At 47.6% G+C, this 20,792-nt stretch overlaps 1 protein-coding gene across 1 annotated transcript; it reads left to right on the top strand.

The window, feature by feature from the left end:
- Window positions 1–11,067: 11,067 nt before the first annotated feature.
- LOC149342876 (endothelin-converting enzyme 2-like) lies at window positions 11,068–12,762 on the top strand. The gene has a single exon (XM_089546849.1). It carries the CDS (start codon window positions 11,068–11,070, stop codon window positions 12,760–12,762), a length of 1,695 nt encoding a protein of 564 aa, XP_089402975.1.
- Window positions 12,763–20,792: the final 8,030 nt, after the last annotated feature.

Here is a 20,792-nt window from a genome sequence, read left to right as displayed (position 1 = left end):
TCCTGGTCCAGGGTTCAAACCCGGGACCACCGCTTCACCAGAGCAGTTGCTCTACCAACTGAGCTAACCGGGACGACTAGTATATGGCAGGGGGAAAGAGAATTGATCAATAACTCGAAGTGGGAACAGCGTTGGCCGAATATTTTAGCGGGATTTTAGGAAAATTTACTCCGCCTCGGGTGATTCCCCTAAAACATTTGACTAACACTGCTGGTAAAATGTCAGCGGGCTGCAGTATCATGAAACGTCCTCCTCATAGGGGTCTAAAAGAACTGCTGAGCAGAACTTTTACCATGGCCTGACAAATTTTTAGGGTGTCGACCGTCACCGCTCGCCACCCCTTGGCGTCATTAATGGCGACTGATCTAGTCTGGGCTTGTTTAAGGCGTTCACCTTAATTCAGGCAGCTAATACAGGACTAGTACAGGCACATGTCTCTACGCAGTTGGCAGTTTGCTCATTTCCACGAACAAACTGCCTTTCGTCGGCTGAATCACGGCTGCGCATGGAGGCCTACCTTTCGGAATATCGTGCCTTTGATTAACACTGTACTTACCGGCTTTTATTGCTACCTACGCCTTCGCTTAATCCTTTTACAGACAGCGCCGACAATTTCATATGCATATTTGATGAGGAGTGCATATTGCGAACAGAACCTGCAGTCGCAATGTCGATCATCGAAACGCAAACCTGTCACACTGTTGGGCTGCGATGACACTGAGCCCTGACGTGTTCCAATTACCGTCTCCGTCTGTGACACCCGCGTTATGGACAGATAGCGTGCAGCCATTCGTCGCTTGTCGTCCGCGTACTGTGGCTCTGGGCGCGCCGTCAGAGTGTCAAGAAATCGCGCCTCACCAGGACGATCATGTAGGCACGTCGGCACGCTATGGACGTGCTAACAGTGTACGTTGCTCGGAGAGTAGTCCGTCAAGAGAAGGAACAAGATGCGAGCAATGGACGAGGTTTTTCTTGAAGGCGTACAGGCCGCTCTGTGGGGAGCAGCGGCGCCAAGTTGTCGACGCTGTTGGATGAATGGAATAGCTGGATGAAAATTTAACAGCTCGCTCTTAAGTTTGGCATCTATCTGCCTAACGTGAGGGGAAGGGAAGAATCGAAGCAAGCTAAAAACCTGCTAAGTAACAGCACTGTGAGCATATAAAATTGCCTCGCTGGCGAGTGTTGGTAATGCCTGTGATAAATCTACTAGATGCGCACTTTGATACCCCTGGAAGTATATGCAACCTGTCCATTTTGCGTTTTTTAGATGTCTGTGTCTTGCAATATCAAATTTATATTATCCATGAAACATCACTCCAATATTACATAGATATTGCATAGAATGGAAATTCGTGTTTGGCTGGAGCTTGATGAAAAGACAAAAAAAAAGGAACAGAGAGAAATAATTGATTTGTGCAAACACATGCGTACTTATTACCAAAAGCATATGCATACGCACTTATCCGGCTCTGGCGTCACGCTTTAAATGTTGTTTGTATTCATATTTTAGTTACTTCTGCAGATCAAAAATGCGCCAGTCTGTTTTTCACAGTGCTGTTGTTTTTGGCCGGAAAAGAACGAATCATTTCAATGAAAAGAGAGCGCGATAACCGATACACCCTGTACATACCGTCTCATTCCAGGATCTTCAATATGAAGTGGCGGCAAGAATCTAGCAATAAAAATCAGGCTGCATATTTAAGTTATTAAAATATATCCCAGCTTCATGTAACCAACCGATCAATTCTGTAGGTGAAGTAAAATACGCCGAAGCTAGAGCTCTCAGAGCGCATGCTTGCCGTACAACGCATGCTTGCCGTACAAAAAAATGGCACTTTTTTTTTTTGTGGCGTATGTTTGCGTACACAATTTACAGTCGCAGTTCATTTTTTTCCCCCGTGATTCTAGCTGTCTTGGGGTAAAGCTTAGAGCAGTGCTGCTGTGTAGTTGCCTACGCTGAACGAATCAAATGGTGCATATTCAAAATCGTTACAAACTAATCGAATACGATTTCAAGATAATTTTCTGATACGCATGAAATGACTGCCAAATAATTAGTATACTGACTTCGTGTTGTGTGGCTCGTAGTGAAGATCGCTGTTGCGTCTATCGCTTGCTCATTGAGCTGTAGCGCTCATGCTAGCTTTTCGCTGTTTCGCATGAACATCTGTTTTGTACGAATATTCGCTAGAGTAGCGAAAAATCATACAAATATCTGGTTCGGTTAATAGCTCATACCCTACAGTTCTCGACGAAAGTGTTTTTGAGCGGCGCAATTTTTTCATATAATGTAAGATTTCAGTGTAACAATAAATACATCCGTACACCACCCGACGGTAGTCTAGCGTTTTTTTTTCTATTAACGTTATTGCTACCATCAAAAACGCTCACCATTGGCTTTCTATGGCAGTATTAACTAATCGGTGTGATCGATGGAAACATTTTAAAAGAAAAATTTTGCTACATTTCAGAAGAATGGACCACTGTCTTCAATATTTTCGTAAGGGTATCTTGCAGTTTTTCAATTTTTGAAACATTTTGTTCGAGAATGTTGGACATGTACACCATTCGTATTCGATTGAGTTTCGAAAAAATCTCTATATTCGCACACCGCTTGTAGTTATCCGCGCAAAATAGACACCACTTCGTTTGGATTCCTCTTGAACTTTAAGTTCACCACGAATGATGTACGGAGAAAGCGACGAAAAAAAATTCAGGGGGACACTTTGTTGACCTAAAGTGCGGTGAGGCGAAAGCCTTTAGCGCGGTGTTGCTGCTTGTGTCACTGATGTGTGGTTAAGGTGTTAATTAAGTACACAATTGTTTGTGAATCTTAAATGCTGGAAACACTGGAGGGCGTTTGGGAGGCATCCGTCCGATTCGAGGCCTTTCTGCAAACACTCTCCAGCGTCTTAGACAAGAACTACAGATGCGTTGGCAGGAAGTAGCGTAGCCATTAGCACGCTCTGCTGCGCAACAGAAGGGTGGTGGTTCGAACCCCATCGTGCGCAAAGATTTCTTTTCTGGTCTGACTCGAAAAAGCGTGCCACCTCTGCTGACAACCTTCTGTCGACAACGATGAGGCATTAAAGGCTTTCGCCTTAAAAGAAAAAAAAAAGAGAAAGAAACAGGGGAAAAAAAGCGTGCTGTCGTTTACGCTCCGTTCGCCGAATGGAAATGCAGCGCAGTTGTATGTACGCAGGAATAAATAAAGCGCGCCATGCCGCGGCTATCCGTCTCAGTGCTGTGGAGGCAGACTTCGACGAATTTTGGAAGCAGGGTGTCACAGAACGCTTGCGTTGCACATTATTCGCTTATTACGCAATGGTAGAGAGAGAGAGAGAGCACATCAAAGAAGAACACCCAGGACACAGAAAAACATCGGCAGAAGTTGAACGCAGTCGTTCAGTTTCTGAATAGTTAGTGAGTTGTCGCTGAAAGCGGAGTTCTAGTCGTGGCGTATAGCGAATGTTCGAGTTAACTTTCTAACGCGTAGCTACGAGGCTTCTTCACTGAAGCATTGCACAGGCTAGGTTCGCGAGAAAGTCTCTCTCGAGAAGGCGCCGTTAATTTTCGTGGCATCACGAACGCGTTGTGCGGTACACTTCTGGGTCTCGTGCTATCCGAGTTTCTGAACGCGATTTGCATCTTGAGGGTGCGGAGGCTGTTCCGTGAAACTTGGTTAATTTGCATAGTTATGAAAATCCGCGCCCACGTTCGCCGTATTCCGCAATGCGACATTTCGAGGGTGTTGTTCGCCTTTTAGAGAAGAGAACGGCTCTCCCTGACAGCCGTATGCCAGAAAGCATTGATTGCAATAAGTCTTATTCAGAGATGCAGGGCTCCGCTATGAACAGTGGCCGGAGGATGTACTTACACAGGCAAGAGCGAGACGACGGTAATCCGGGCATGTAAGTGTGAATGTGCTGCTAGACCGCCCAATAGACTTCTGGGGAGAAGTTTTTTTGTTTGTTTTAAATTAACTAGGAACTGGGTCCACAGAACGTATTGAAAGGGCGCAAACTCTTTGATCTGACCGACGGCGGCCCATTGTGGTTATATTTACTGTTCGAAGTCGTGGAAAACCGAGGGTTTTGGTTTTGCAAGCAAAGTTAACCAGAGACGACACTTAAATGTTGGCAGGTGCAGTTCGAGTGGCCTTAGTGTCAGCATGCATGTTTATACTAGCCGAGACATTCTTACTTCGTTTACTCGCCTTTTCATAAAAGTCGACACGCCGGCAGGGCTAACAAAGTACGCTAGCGGTACAATGGTCGAGCTCTTTTTTGCAGTGCACAGTAAGCCTCTACTCTTTCTCTCTCTCTTTTTGTGATGCACCATGCGTGCCACTCGCGCTCTCGACAATGTCCTAAGCAGGTACACGTTGAAGCAAGAATGAATGCCGATATATTACCCCGCACCGAACACCGAACTCTGGCGAACACTTGCCAGAGTGCGGCAGAACTACTATTAGCCCAACCTTGCCTCATGTGTGAAGCGATACATTCGGACCTGCCGTGAGTGCCAGCGTAGGAAGACGCCGCCTCTGAAACCGCCTGGCATGTTGCAACCTATCATGCCTCCTAACACACCCTTTGAACAAGTCGGCATGGACCTCCTCGGACCATTTCCCTTGTCGTCGGGAGGAAACAGATGGATAGCTGTTGCAACCGATTACCTGACGCATTACGCCGAAACGCAGGCTCTCCCTCAAGGCACAGCGTTCGAAGTTGCGCACTTCTTTATGCGTGCAATAGTGCTTCGACACGGCGCTCCGTCCGTCGTCATCACAGACCGAGGGAAGGCATTCACAGCTCAGCTTGTCCACGACATCTTTGAGCTGAGTCACACCAGCCATCGAACAACGACAGCATACCATCCCCAAACAAATGGGCTCACAGAACGCCTGAATAATACACTGGCCGACATGATTTCCATGTACGTGGATGTGGAGCACAGAACCTGGGACCAAATACTCCCGTACATCACATTCGCGTACAACACTGCGACTCAAGAAACAACCCGCTTTACACCATTCCGTCTAGTTTACGGCAGAGAAGTGCGGATGATGCTGGACGCCATGCTCCAGTGCGTGGATGATGACTTGACACCCAGATGCGGGCTCCTTTGTCGAACAAGCCGAGCAAGCTCGCCAGCTTGCTCGTTTGCACATCACAGCTCAACAAGACACGGACTCCAGACGTTACAACCGGCGCCACAGGGAGGTTACCTACAACATCGGTGACCGTGTGTGGGTATGGACCCCTGTCCGCCAAAAGGGATTGTCCGAAAAACTGCTGCACCGATATTTCGGACCTTATGAGGTGCTCCGTCGTGTTGGAAACGTGGATTATGAGGTTGTTCCACGTGGAACTGTGGCTACCGGTCGTCGGCAACCACGGACTGACATTGTGCATGTAATGCGACTTAAGCCATACTTCTCGCGTGAGAGCGATGACGCTCCACTTTAAACTGTGTTCGGGTTCTGCGTTTTAATTTATTTCTTTTTGTTCGTTTTTTTTTAACATTGTCTTCCTGCTTTTCCTGTTCGTTTTCTGCTTTGTACATACCCTCGCATCGGGACGATGCTCTTCTTTTTCGGGGGACTAATGCCACGGACCTGGCTCGAGCTACCTGCGCGCTAAGCCGTGACGAGGACGAAGTGGTCGCGTTCGCGTGAGGCGCGCTCGAGCTGGCTCTGTTCTGGGCGATTAAAAACCTCGGCCGTTCTGCGGTCCCCCTCTACGTCTACGACTGTTCTCCGTCTGGCCTGTGACAATATATATTAACATGGGCCTTCTTGAAGAGACAAACAAAAGCCTTCATACATTTGCTACCAGAGGCTTTTCAGTGAAGCCACGCATCAAGCTCCTGTTTCTTTTAAAGCGTGTCTTCCTGCGCCGTCAAAGAATGCGCGCTCCCGTCACTATACGTCTTTATAGAAAGCTGTACGCTTCCATCCCCGAACATGCTATACTGATGACTGCCGTCAGGTTGCGACAGGCGCCTACCGTGATTTTCAAAGAAAAGCCTCGAAGCGGAAAGAATTTCGCATTGTGCATCCTCGCACACAATGGGCGGACTGTTCGACGGTGACGTCAAGTACGCCCCGCCCGTCGTATAAAATAAGCATGCCTAAGTCACCATGACTCAAGCATGCATGTACAGCTCTGTTTCCCTACGAGTTTTTGTTATTCGTGAAGCTCATGGCTTCCCTTTACGTGAATTTTGCAGCTGCGGTGATTACTGCCTTATTCTAGCAGAGCCTGATTAGTCTTGAAGCCGTATTTTTCAATACTCGTATTTTAACTTTGATATGCTCGGCGAAGCTCGAAGACTGTAAGCGATGGCTTCACTTTCCATAAACTGATTTTACTTTCATTCCCCTAATAATGTTCTCGATACTATTTTTTCCTTTGAGCGCAAAGCGCCAGAAGCCCGCATACCAAGGATAACACTGGCGTTGCGTCATAAGAACCGGCATCGCTCCCCTGCCTTGCGTGTGCCGACGGAGGGAAGGGTAGTTTATTACTTACTGCATTTTTATATGGAGGCTACAGATGACAGCAAAGTAACCACAGAGTCAGCAATACAAAAAAAAAAAAAAGACAGGATAAACAGGGCGGACGCTTGCAAGCTGTCCCGGGAGACGAGGGTCGTAATTAACAGACGCCGTGTTATGAAAGGCTCGAGCTCAAAGGTAAGGTAGAGCAAGCTAAACTGTCAAGAGTGATCAATACATGCAAGGTGACCTATATGCGAACGCCTAACATGGAAAATATTGTCAAGCACGGAGGGACTGCGGCGGCAGTAAGAAGAAAATTAGGTTATGGCAGAAACCGGATCCGCACTCATGAGGAAAAGTGAGATCACCCCCCCCCCCCCTCCCTCCCTTTTTCCATTCTGAGCCCAACCCCTGTCTCTTTTTCCTTTGCGCTTCGTCTGCGCCGAGCATATTTCCTCCATGGCGCCGAGCATGATAACGATGTTGTCCATGTCGATTGTTGTTCAGTGTGTTATTGAAGAAGAGACTTGCAACGTAAATATAAATAATATATTAGCAGCCTCGTAGTTGCAGTGGAAATAGTGCTTTAAATAAAAAAAGAAATGAAAGGAGTGGGGAGGTTACGGCTGTACTGAATAAGAAACTCGGCGATGTCGTCAACAGCTAAGGCAAAATAATAAAATGAATTGCGGTGCCGAAGAAGTGCTGTAAGAAAGACAGCTGGGGTTGGACGCCCCAGCGGCCAGCGCCTACAAAGGCTAACAACAACAACAACAACAAAGGAGAAAGCGCAGAACGACGACGAAGCGGACGAAGCTCGGGCTTGCACTCACGAACGCTGGTCTACTGAGCAGCACCCTTCTAGCAAAGAATGTGGCCGTCCCAAATAATTGCTTGATATGCCTCTTTAGAGTGCAGACTTGGATTGTAACTAAGCAAGCAGTAAAGAACGCCTTGAAATCTCTGTCCAAAGAAAAGATCCGGGTGAGAATGCAGTGGCTACCAGGTCTGCTAAAATTACGACGGATATATTTTGATTGAAACGCTCGCAACGTTGCATGCGCATGAAGTGTCTTAGAACCGGAAGTCTACCAAACAAAGGCAAAGAGTGGTAAAATAATTCCGAGCCATAATTAAAGATCCGAGACAAACAGAGCCATGGGGTTACTGTGTAGACTAGAAGAAATAAATAAAGAAATAGCTGAAAGGAATAATTTACGAATCATGAATTCCTTCTTCCGCAAACGAGAGAACAGAAAGTGGACATGAACGAGCCCCAACGGTGAGACTAAAAATGAGTTAAACTTAGTGCTGTGCGCTCATCTTGGCATCATGCAGGATGCGAAGTTCCTCGGAAAGCTGCGTTGTAGTGACCACATGATGGTAAGGTCCCGAATAAGCCTGGAATTGAAGAGGGAACGGAAGAAACTAGTGAGGCGGAAACCCATCAAAGAGTTAGCAGCAAGAGAGAAACTAGAGAAATTCAGTATCTCGCTGCATAACAGATTTTCGGCTTTAATTGAGGATGACGGCCTTAATGTTTAAGCAATGAACGACAATCTCACAGCTATCTTCACGGAATGCGCATTAGAAGCAGGCGATAGGATGGTCAGACAGGACACCGGCGAGCTCTCTTAGGAGCCGGTAAAGAAAAAGGAAGTAAAGAAAGACTTGGGAGCAAAGCAAAGGGGGAAAGCAACTGGTGAGCATCAGGTAACAGCAGATCTGTTGAAGGACGGTGAGGAGATGGTGCTAGAAAATCTAGCCACCCTGTATACGCAATGCCTTATGACCTCGAGCGCACTGGAAACATGGAAGAACATTTATATCATCCTAATCTATTAGAAGGAAGACGTCAAGGACTTGAAAAATTACAGACCGATCAGCTTACTGTCCTTTGCCTACAAGGTATTCACAGCGGTAATCGCTAATAGAGTCAGGGCAACCTTAGACTTCGATGAACAAAATTATCAGGCATTCTTTCTTAAAGGCTACTCGACAATAGACCATACTCACAATATCGATTAGGTAATAAAAAAATGCGAAGAATATTACCACCCACTGTATATAGCCATCATAGATTACGAGAAAGCATTTAGCAGACGAATATAACGCGTATTCAAAGGAAAGAAAGTGACCTGCTTTACTGCAGCAGCTGTTTTCGTCTTTATTCAACGGCTAACGCCTGCGGTTGCAGAAAAGAAAGACGACGCATTGACTTCCAGCCTACTGGCACTGCAACGCTTGCTCTTGCCGCAAACAATCATCCAGCTTGCCGCTGCTGCTAGCTGCACGCCATGAGCAAAACCTCTACCGAAGAAGCGTCGCTCAGCTCCAATGAAGCGCTCCGAAAATCTGACCCGGTACGAAAAGGAGCCGACACTCAGCGCACTGTCTCCTCAGCCAGAGCAGGGCGCAGTGCCCCGACTGCGAAGCCGGCGCCTTCGAGCAACGTAAGCAAGGCATCCAACGAGGTGGCATCCTCCGAGAGCCGTACTGTCTTGGAAGGCGACGCCTCGCTCGCTATCGACGAGCGAGAGACGACGAAGCGTGCTGCTTCCCACTTCTACGACTACGATCCCGCTTCAGTGAAACCAGGGGGACAAGAATCACGACGGGGCAGCCAAGGACAGCGAGAAATCAAGAAGGTAAAAGAAAAGTTGGAGGCAAAGCGCAGTTCGCGCGAAGAGTCCGCGTCCCCGGAGAACGTGAGCGAGGAGATAGGTTCAGAGGCGCCGCCACCTGGTCGAGGACAAGATACAGGTAGGGACGATCCTTCCTCAAAGAAAAACGGTGAAAGTGCGTCAACCGCACCAGGAGCTGGAGCAAGGGCAAGACCTGAGCGCAAAGATCAATATATACCTGCAAAAGAGCGCTCGAATGTCTCCGTTTCTGGCACTAGCGTTTCTACATCCAGCCAGGAGCCAGCCGCTCGTCTGGAATCCGTGCCTACGCGAGAGTCAGCGGTCAAGACAGGAACGAAAGAACAGAGCGCATCGAGGAAAGTAGAGTCTACCAGCTCGCGGGACTCTGCCTCGCAGGAGGTGCCTCTTGACCAAAGCAGTCGCCGACTTTCTACAGCTGCTTCCACGAAGAAACAGCAGCAGTTTGTCTCTACCAGTGACGGGACGAGTGAAACTTCAAGGCGGTTAAGTCAGAGCAATCCGCCAGAACCTTCTGATGGCCGGGAAACTTCGCAGGACAAGAAGAAAAGCGACGCTTTGAAATCGTCTGGAAACGTGAGCACCCGCTCGGCCAGGCCTCCTGTGGCTAGGAGCGGAGCGTCGTCGAGGGCACCATCGGCGCAGCAAATGCCTTTTACTGGCACTCCTTCGTTTTCCCGTACGAATATGGTGATGGGAGACCTCGAGACTGCAGCCTCGAGTGAACTGGATTCACGAGAAAAAGATCACTCTGGCCTAGCCGCTTCGAACAAGAGTGGCTCCCCCCAAAAGGAGCCGTTCGATACTGTGCTTTTCACCTCCTCTGAGGAACCATCATTTAGCCTGAAGTCGAGGTTAGTCGGAGATGAAGTGCGGTTGCCTGCTAAGACGCTGGATAGGGCTGCACTTGCTGAGCCTGATGCGCCCGAAATACAGAAGCGTTCGGAAGCGCGGAAAAGCGGGCAGAAATCTGAAATGAAAACGGCCAGCGCTGATGTTAATAAGCTTGTAAGTACGCGAAAAATGACCTCTTCGTCAACTGTGAAATCTGACCGTTCGACCCGTTCAGCGGTTTCAAAGGACCGGGAACCAGACGTCAGTATTGGACAACGTAAAGACCAACCGAAAACAGCTGCGCGTGAGGTGCGAGAAACGGAAAGGCTCAGCAAGGTGGCTGTCTCGCAAAAAGAAGCGGCGGAAAAGACTGATGCACCGGAAACGCCGGTCCAGCATTCTACTAGTGCTGCGGTCGAGCCGTTTGTTGTTAGCGTACACGAACGAAAACACGTCACGGAACGCGAAACAGATATGGGCGACGTTTCGATGCGCGACCCAAAACGACAAACAACTAGTTTCGCCATAAACAAGCCTAACATTGAAGAGAGGCCCCTGGAGAGACGCTCGCCCCTGTTGACCTCTCGGAGGGCCCGTAGTCGCAGAAGCTCAACGGCTGCAACACAGACAGACCGGGCCCGAGCTGTCAATCTTGATGTCCGAGAGGAGGAGCTTAGATTGGCCTTCGCAAACGAGCCTGCGCGTAAGGAAAGCCTCCTGTACGCATTGGCTGTAGCCCTCGCCGGTGCACTCATCATTTTCCTGTTGCTTCTCGCTTGGCCATCGGAACAGGCCGGTGGACAAGCCTTGACCGTGCGATATGAGGTTAACGCCAGCTGCAACTCTGTCAAGTGCATTCGCAACGCGATATATATCAATAACCTTCTCTCGTGGCGTGACGTTAACCCATGCAGCGATTTTTATGCGTTTGTGTGCCGCCGCTGGACTAGCCAGTTCAGTAGATTATTTAATGATACCCCCATCTCGACGGACGACGACTACGTTGCCTTCCTGGAGGACAGAATTTATTTGATGCTTTCGAACAACTCGGGAGAGTCGAAGACAATGCGGCCGCTCAAGGATCTTCACGACAAGTGCATGAATGCCAAGCTTATTGAAGATCAGAGCTGGAATGCACTGCTTGAGCTGCTGTCCAACGCGTCTCTCGATGGCTTTCCACTGACGCCGCCGGTACGGAACAGTATTTCCATCTGGTCGACAGCTGCGATGCTGCTCCGGAAGACCGGCACCGCCGCGTTGCTGAGTGTCGGCGTGGCCTCGCATCCTACGTCCGCGAGCAAGGATGTCGTCTCGGTAGGGCCTCCCGAGTTGCTGATGTCTTCTGGACGCGTGAGCACCAACGAAACGATACACCTTTACAGTTCAGCCCTTTTCTCTGCAATCAGAGCACTCAGGAAGGACTATGTGCCCCCACCAGAGGTCCTTTCCATAGTAAAGCTGGCCAGTGACCTTGAGGAACTGGGCCGCTTGAGAGCGAACGGCGATAGCTCAAAGGCTAGTGAGCTCGACCCGTCGTCCGATCTGTTGGAGTTCTTGACCGCAGTGTTTCGAGGACACAATGGGTCTCTTTTCGCCGGCGCGGGATCGGTAATTGTGATCCGTTCGCCCAAGCTTGTGAGAGACGTCGTCGGCGTGGTCGCGAATACGGAACCACATACAGTCATGAATTACCTCGGTCTCCGACTGATAATACAAATCGCGCCTTTCGTACCATACACCACAGCGACTGACTTGTACATAACCTTGCTCTACGGCAAGCGACGAAGCACGCTGCCTCGCTGGAAGCTGTGTGTTCGCGCTGTGGAGAAGGCCCTCCAGCCGCTCCTTCATAATGCCATGTTGCACGATTCTATGCTCAAAGCGCAGATACCGTACTACACCAGCCTTGTTAGCTGGGTCATCGACGGATTCACCTCGGAAATCGTCGGTTCACCCCTCTTTGAAGGCGTTTCAACGACTGACTTGCAACGCGCTATGTCGGCAAGCGCTGTGAATATAGTCGGTCCGAAGTGGATCAACGACGCAGCTATGGTAGCTGAATACGTCAACGGTCTTCCCACTTCTAGGGCAGCGCAACCAGCACTGGAGACGTACATCAATTACTACCAGTACAACTTCTTCGACTCACTGGCTCGAGGATCACAGATGCGCTGGAGCCGTTCTGCTTTCAGCGCCAACTGCTGGTTCGAAACGTACCCGAGGACCATCTACGTACCTGTGCTGTCCTTCAACGTGACGCAGTCTTCGCATGAAGGACGCGAGGACTACGTTCAGCTTTCTCGCCTTGCGCCTCGCCTGGGCAAGTGCCTCTTCAATGCGCTTCTCCCCGAAGAGATCACCTCTACGGACGGCGCGAACCATTGGCTAACGGAAAAGGCCAAGGCGAAGCTGGCGGCAGCCGAGCAGTGTCTGGAAGAACGCGACAGGCGCATGGGCCGTGGCCGGCTCGGCGATGCTCTGGCTGCGCGGGTTGCTTTCAGGACGTTTATGAAGAGTGACGCAAGCCGCCAGCAGCGGCCCGAGGTGCACTTGCAAAACGGTCACGCGATGTACAACGCGGAGGTATTTTTCGTCTTCATGATGCTTCAGAGCTGCGAGAAGACGGGCAGTCCCGACCAGACCAGACCGGATGCTGCCTATGACTGGATCATTGCACTTCGCGACAGTGACCACTTTTCCAAAGCCTACAACTGCACGACCGGTTCCGTTATGAATCCGAAGAAAAGGTGTATCATCTGAACGCCCCTGACGATTCATGTGGACGGGCTTGCACTGATAGTAATGTTTGTTCATTGCCACAGGTATTTTGAGAACGGTTGGTGGGTTCCTGTGTACTTTAAGACAACATGTGCTGTGCTCCATACGGACTAAAAGGAATTGTAAAACGCCGCCTGGTGCACATTCAAAAGTGTTTATTTAACGTCAATTTTGCACAATGTATACTTACGTGCAGCCTTCTCGAAACTCAGTGGGAGGCAAAATTTATACAGCATAATAAAACCAAGGAATTGATGTTAAAGCCCAATTTTCATTTGAAAAGGTTGCAGCTGTCAAGCTCCAGCTGACGCATTAACGTTGGCCGGAACAAACATGCGCACTTGTGAGGGGAATGCGGGGTTTGGAAGTGCCATCGAATTTAGTGAGGGATGTGTTTTCTAATATGTACAAATAGAAGTAACCGCTCCTACGTCTCCACCTCACCCACACGCACATTTGTGCAGATATAGAAGGCTGTACACATCACTGGGACGGCGCTTTGTCTTTGGTAAAGAGCCGTAGACACTAGCTATCGACCAGAAATTGTTGCGGATCCGTGCCAGATATAGCTTCTCAAAACTAAACGAACATTAGCTACAGTCCTCTAACCAATATTCAGAAACCATGCGCTCTTAGTGTAGTTTAGTACAACTGTTCAGAACGTATGCCTTTTATAAACATCTAATGTCGTCTCTATGTATCAAACATCGCTCACTGACACTTATACTCAGTTCCCAGGGCGGAAGCCGTTTTTCATGGTCACTTATCAGGCTTACGAACGTACTATGCCGAATGCCATTCTTTCATTGTTGTTCTTGTAACTTTATTGGTCAAAATGAAAAGTCGAAGGGTGCGAGTAGAAATGTAAGATTCCCGAACATTTTGAATGCTAGAAAAACACGTGGGAAAAAGTTCTTTTTCTAGAATTATTGGAAATATTGAGATGGTACTCAAACCAAGAATGCGCAGATAATATACATCCATATAAGCCCGAAGATTAACACCGAAACAACTTTTTCACAAATGCTGGTACACATACATGCTCTTTTTTTTTTCCAGGTGCTTTAACTTCCCAAAGACTGCCACTTGCTGACGTGTGGTAGTGATGGTGGATACTTTTGCCTGCATGGTGAGACAGAGAAGGCTCAAGCGGAGCTGGAATGAAAGGTACAAGAAGTGACCACCGGAGGGTAATCTGTCATCTATCCAGTCTCTACACTTTAATGTTTCAAGAATTCCTTCGCGTTGCAGCCTTTTAAACCAGTCTAGTGAAGTAGTGAGATCCGTGGGTATGCCATCTAAAGCTGATGGCCCCAAAGAAAAGAAGGATGCTGGCAGACAAGTCGATCGGAGTACCTTTTAGAAACCTCCAGAGTGCTCGAAGATGCTCGATGAAGCGCCGACGCAAACGCTATAGACTCGTGGGACAGCTTTTTTGCAAATAACCGGTGCTGTCGAGTCTTCGTTGTGTGATGCACGCGAGTCTCGGTTGTGTGCATTCCTATTCTGTTCCGTCGCCATTTTGTCTGGTTTTCCTCAAAACTGTGTACCAACTGGCCCAAATTTCGCTTCTCGAGCAGGGCTTAAAGCTTTAGATTTTCGAAGGCTTGCATTCGAGCTGCTGTCAATGAACTCGCTAAGCCTGCGATTCTCGGCGGTTGGGCGTGACAGGGTGACGATGCAAACAGGAAAAAAATTGTACAATAATATAAAGGACTCTCACGTCGTGGGCGCACAGATTGCACTACAGGAAGACAATGTGGTGTGATCGTGCTGTTTTCTGCTATCACCACGCTTGGCATTTTGCGGCGATGAATTTTTTTTGCAGTAATGAGGGTAAGCGCTATAATGTTTCCAAGGCCAAAAAAGGAGTACAAGTTCTGTTAATTTTGAGGGAAAATTTTTTTTAGGCGTAGATATGCATTAGTGAGGAAATAGCAGCTGATTAAAAATACGGTTTTAAAATTCTCACTACATGTGACCGCATTCTTATGTCACAACTGCACAACATTATCGTTTAGCCCTTCGTTACAAACTGGAAGGCAAGCATGATGCAATAGCTTAACCTCGAATTACTTTAGAATTCAAACATAATACTATATGAAACGTGCTTTTTCGCATTTTTTTAACCCAGTCATCCATTTCAGTTTGAATGTTCACAGATATAATTCAGTACCACATTTACAGGCCTTTTACCAACTTCCAGGTTGGAATATCCGTTACGACAGCTCGGTCTAAGTCTGTATGCTGGGGATGTTCAGTCTTTTGGTGCTTCTGTAAAATTACCTTTGGGCACAGCAACAGGGATGTGCTCTCCGCCATTCAACGTTTCCTTCTAGACACGAAACGGCTATCATCCCCTAATCTACCTGAGTTCCATCTTCTGGCTACTCACGTTCAAAATTCGTGTGTATCCAAAACTTCCTAAACATTGCACGTTTAGCCCCATTCTCATTTTCAGCCACCAACCTCACAGTGTGATTTGTAAATTTAAATAACCAAATCTGCGTTCCCCATTTTTTAAAAACCGTTTCGAGCACCTCTCTGTCGCTACCTGTGTCTTGGCCAACCCCCCGCAGTTATCGCCATTATCTTCTTGAGGACAGCAACAACAATAGACCGCAATGCGATTTAGGTATAGGCCCTGAAGACGAGCCCCGCTTCAGGTCGATCTGACCTCCTTGCAACGAGTTGCTGGCACGCAGGCTGACCCCGCCTTCTGTTACGACCACATCTTTCCGCCCCATGCGAAATACACGCCCGTAAATATCCTAAATGGTCTTCTTGCTGAACCTTACAGCATTTTCTTCACCATGCTGTTCTCTCCACTGATGCTTTCGGGAGCTGTGAGAAGGCGGCGATTATGATATATTCGCAGGATCTGGCTTTCAGCTATTCTGTTCGTATCCCTGATTATACTCCTGTATTGTTTGCAGAGTTTGTGGCTATTGGTTTGGCTTTTCTTTACATTACGAGACATGTAGCACGGGTACTTATCCTTGCAGACTGCCTTTCAGTTTTAGTCTCCCTCCAAACTTCCGGCACCTGTCTATTGAATCGTTTCCTTAGATTTTTTGTTCGGCGCACAGTCAGGAAGGTCCGCTTTGTCTGGGTACCTGGTCATTCGGGTATCTATTTCAAGAAGATGGCTGATTTATTGGCAAGGTCAGCTCTCACTGCCCCTGTAATCTATCCCGTACCTCACCTCATTTTGTCGGAGACTTCCCGTTTCCAGCGGTTCAAATATATATCAGCCAGCTTGGGTGATTCGTTCCTGAACACCGTGGATTTTCAACATTTAAAGTTCCCATGGAATGTCCGATCGTGCAAGTCAAGGCTGTGTGAAGTCTCCATGACGCTTTTACGGTGCAGAATCCTCCACCTCAATTTGTGCTTATGCAGGTGCGGGTTCGCTACGACAAACCTTTGTAACTCATGCGGAGAAGTCGAAACAATAGACCATTTTCTCCTCTCTTGCCGGCGGTTCGCATTCCAGAGAAAGCAGTATTTGGAGGTCCCTCTTTCGAGGTTAGGACTCCCTTCGTCTCTACCAGTTCTTCTCTCGTTTGGTGCGAGCGCCACGGGGTTCTCGTTAAGCACTATTTGCGGCTACCTTCATAATTACATTATTGCAACTGGTCGCTTACCCTGTTAACTCCATAGAAAATTCCACCGCATGTCCAAAAAGTGTATTTTGTTTTATTCCTGGTATTTCTAATTTGTATAAGTTATTTAAAAATTTCAACAATTAATATATTTTCCAGTTTCAGACATTATACTATTCTACTTTTTTTTTTTATCGCACATATACTTCCTTGGCATTCACCACCGTAACTTGGCCAGTCCCCCCACGTGGGTACGTGCCATGTTTACTGAGCAGAAGAAGAAGAAGAAAGTTAAGAGAGAGAGAGAGAGCGAGAGAGAGATAAGAGGAAGAGTTTTGCATGAGTTGGATTTCGAGCAATACCTGCCTCTTCGGAGCAATCTGCTTTTTCATTTTGTGCTGGTGGAACACAAGGAAAAAGCTGCACTCAATGCTAGCTCATCATATCTTCGACCGAAGGGACTATTACATGGAGAGCAAGTCTTAACCGCTGTGCGCAGTTAGCAGGTGCGCATTTCGGTTTTATCTTTTGAGAAAGACGAAATGCGCCACGTCACGCATCGGACTAGTCCGTCCGTAGATGGTATGACCTTGGATATTGTGTACATGCTCTGGACGACATAACAGATGCGTTGTTATTTTCGAGCGGATCTAGCTCTGTCGGCTTGCCGGTAATCCGCAGTGTTCAGTGTATACAAGGAGCGTAACGGTCCCAATCCCTGGTAGACGCAAGAATGCATTTCAGATATGTTGTCCATGTTGCGTAAAGCGCGGTATCGTGACGAACAGCTGCGAGCTTTGGGCTTCGTAAAGACCCTTCTTGATTCGCCGACTGGGGGAAAAATGATGATAACAACAACATAAATAAAAAGATTAGAACAGTGTAGTGCGTGCGTGTGGAGCTGATAGGGGATTGTGCGCACGTGAGGCCACCGGCGTCAGCAAAAGGCTTATTCGCCAACATTCTCGGTATCAGTCGTTGCGAGAAAAGAGGATCAGCGCTGGACCGCAGCCGCTTAGAGGGGGATTAGCTCCTGAGGTGACGGCGCATGGATGGCGGCCAGTAAAGCTCTGACCAACAAAAAAAAAAAGAGAAACGACAGCGAGCGCGCGCCGTCCACAAAACGTGAGCGCAATTTCCTCCAAGATGTCGCCACTGGCTTCTTATTATAGTATAGCTGCTTTCGAATGAAGTTGTTTTCCTTTTTTTTCTTTATTAAAGAAGCAACACTTGGTTTTCCGTGAGCACATTAAGGCGCCTCATCCTATACGTCTTGACGCCGCAGAGCACGTCTTGAATTGCTTTTCGCCGCGAATGAAGAGGTATACAACGGAAGCGCTTGCCGCTTCGCCGTCCACAGACATGTCCTCCAGTCATGAGAGCGCGCAAGGAGCCACCCGTAAAAAATTTCTTTTTGCTAGAAAGTGCACCATAGGCCCCTCAAAGTCCCTCCAAAGTTTTTTTTCATCTGTTTAGTGTCATGGGAATTCATACGGAGCGCGCCTAAATTCATTATGGTATTTGGCACATGATATTCGAGTTGCGAACAAGTCCGCTCGTTATCACACGGGCCCTTGCTATACTCAGAGTCATTTCTTTTAGTGAGCTGCCGTAGTAAGCGTGGGCCACATACCAGCCCACTGAGCATGGCGAAAGCCAGGTCGACAAAATGAAGCGCTGTAGTGACAGCAGGATTTCGGAATTACAGACCGTGTGAGCGTCTCTCTTCTTGATTCGCTGACACCTACGACGGGTGGCCTCTTTCATTTACTCCACCTGTGATTTCGTCGCCTACCATATACTTCGAAGAGGCCAGACGGCATTGCGAGGAATGTGCTTGCGCAGCCGTGATGTCTTGTGCTTGTTCCTGGAATTGGTTAACCGCTTGGACAGCGTGTCATGCTCCTGCCCAGCTGGGCTGGAAAACGACCTGACTTTTGAAGGTGCACGAAGGCAGGCGAGTGATCAACGTTACCCACAATTTCAGCGAAAGCCGTTATTGTTGTGCGTTTGTCGTAAGGTGCGGAGATGAATCCAGAGCCCTCCACAACGGCGTCTCTCAGAGCCTATGAAAAGCTTTTTGATTTGATTTGGCTTTTATTCGTCAAAATAATACAGCACAGGACAGATGCGGACCTACCAAAGCCAGACTTGAGCTGCAGCGCCCTGCAGACGGGTACACCAGAGCATGATCATTATGCATTAATTAGAATAACACCATCTGCCGGGCTAGTTGGTTGCGATCCATATGTATCAGCAGCGCGAACACAACACAGGAAGGAGAAGTCGGAATAAACAGCACACAGAGAAAAACTTCCGCGGAAAAGAGATCAAAGAGACATTTTTTAACTTAGTTACATGTAATAAGGGAGTAATTACTCATTGGCATCCACCCGAGCGCAGCCATACGGCTACAAAGGAAAGCTATACAGCTTTATCAGAAACTTCGCAGTTAAAGTAAAATTCGTCCTGGTCCGGGGTTCGAACCCGGGACCACCGCCACACCGGAGCAGTCGCTGTACCAATTGAACTAACCAGGACGGCAAGCTTATGGTAGGACGAGAGCGAATTGATCAATAACTCGAAGTGGGAACTGATTTGGTCAAATGTAGAGGGGAATCCCCCAAGGTGGAGTAGTTTTGTAATAAGGGAGTAATTAATCATTGGCATCCACCCGAGCGCAGCCATACGGCTACAAAGGAAAGCTGTACAATATAATGCTGTAATAATGCTATAAGCTGTAATATATTGTAGCATTGGTCGTCAATGCCCATATATTTTTATTCTTTTCATTATTTTTTTTTGCTTTCAGTTCTTTTACTATTTTACTTCAGGATATTTGACGCCTCTGTCCTTCAGTCTCTCTATCCCGAATTCCCTGGTCCTCGCAGAGCAGTATGTCAGCGAATTTTTCACGCCTGCTAAAATCTCTCCTTTTCAATAGTTTCTCTCTCTCTTTCTATAACAATACGGTATTCCTTGATTGCCTCACAATTAATATTGATGTGCAAGAATCCTGGATTGGTGTATGACATGTCTCCGAAGTCTCGACTGCTAGCTGCACTGGCGTGACCTTTTTTCGTCTTGTTGCTCAAAAAGTTGGCTTGTGCACTGATTTAGAAGCACATAGACGTGATAGTTACGCGATTCTCATATAAGCTGTCAGTGTACGGATGCCGCCAAAGATAGACCTTATAAACTGCACGGACTGGGGCGCTTACAAGAACGCTGCAAACAGGGACATCGGCGGGGAAACAAGCCTTCTTCATTCTTTCAGCATAGGTGTCAAAACTAATTCCCATTCAGTTAGGACACCACTTGAGTACTGTTAACTTAAAATAAGTGGTTACTTTCCCTCACTTTATGAGCTTAGAGTGCGGAGATCTAATCGCAAGGGAGGAGGGCTTTATTCGACTGAGGCTCATAAGCTTAGCATCTCTTCTAGCGTCTGCGACTTAAGGACCTGCTTACAAACCGCTGCCGATACCGCTTATGTCAAGCGAACAGTCCACATTGTGACAACTGCGGCTCCGACGAAACTGTGCAGCACATTCTTTGAGAATACCCAGCTTGTAAAGACGAGAGAGCATATTACGAGCACAAAATGGATCTCTTGGACAAGTGCCGCTAGCATGAACTCTGCTTTAGGTCCCTCAGCCTTCCCTACGCAACAGCACCACACACTGAACTTTTTATTTGCCTATATAGAGAACGTTGCAGTAAATGACAAATTTTAAAACCTTCTTGAACCTCCCTGATATGTATCCGCCGTGCACTGCGCTTTTTGTGCGCCTATCTGCAGGACACTGGACTTCGCTAACTTAAAACTTTTCTGCATTCTCACTTGCTGTGCATTCACTTCAATTAAATAACCGCATATTGTAATTATTTTTAATTATTTTATTCAGTTATTTTCTCTCCTCTCCTCTTTCAACCTTTCTCTTCCATAACCCCTTCCCAACGCAAAGCAGCGTGTCAGCGCTCTTTCAAAGTCGGCTATATCCTCGACCTTCATTAAATAACTTCACTCTGTCTCTCCTTACTTGTAAGCAGCTCTTAGAAATTTCGTAACTGGGGAACGAATTCCTGGCAGAAACACAGGATGTTTTCTTCCTGAACAACCACAAGACAGGCAAAAAGTTCCTTTGTTTTTGTAGCTAATTCATGCACTGCGGCGCTTCATTTGCGATAAGCAATTCCTTAGCACTTACCAGTGTAATGCCTGGGCAAGGTACCGCGAGGAACAAGCACCTTCTTTTTTAAGATGCACACCGGAACCTTACCGGTTAAAAAATTTTTAGAGGGAAAGGAATTATTTTTACCCTGGGGGGACTGTTTAATTTACAGAAAGTCGGAAACAATAGACCACGTTTTTTTTACACTGTTGGGAAGGGGTTTCTTTTGGGA

The sequence above is a fragment of the Amblyomma mixtum genome, chromosome 5, assembly GCF_055824585.1.
Source record: "Amblyomma mixtum isolate Tamu chromosome 5, ASM5582458v1, whole genome shotgun sequence".
In the NCBI taxonomy this organism is placed as follows: Eukaryota; Metazoa; Arthropoda; class Arachnida; order Ixodida; family Ixodidae; genus Amblyomma; species Amblyomma mixtum.
The sequence above is the reverse complement of the archived record's forward strand: the minus strand, read 5'-3'. Positions and strand labels throughout refer to the sequence as shown.

Bases quoted from the DNA above. Each gene is read 5' to 3' on its own strand.
- LOC149342876 (XM_089546849.1), top strand. From the start codon at position 11,068: ATGCGGCCGCTCAAGGATCTTCACGACAAGTGCATGAATGCCAAGCTT.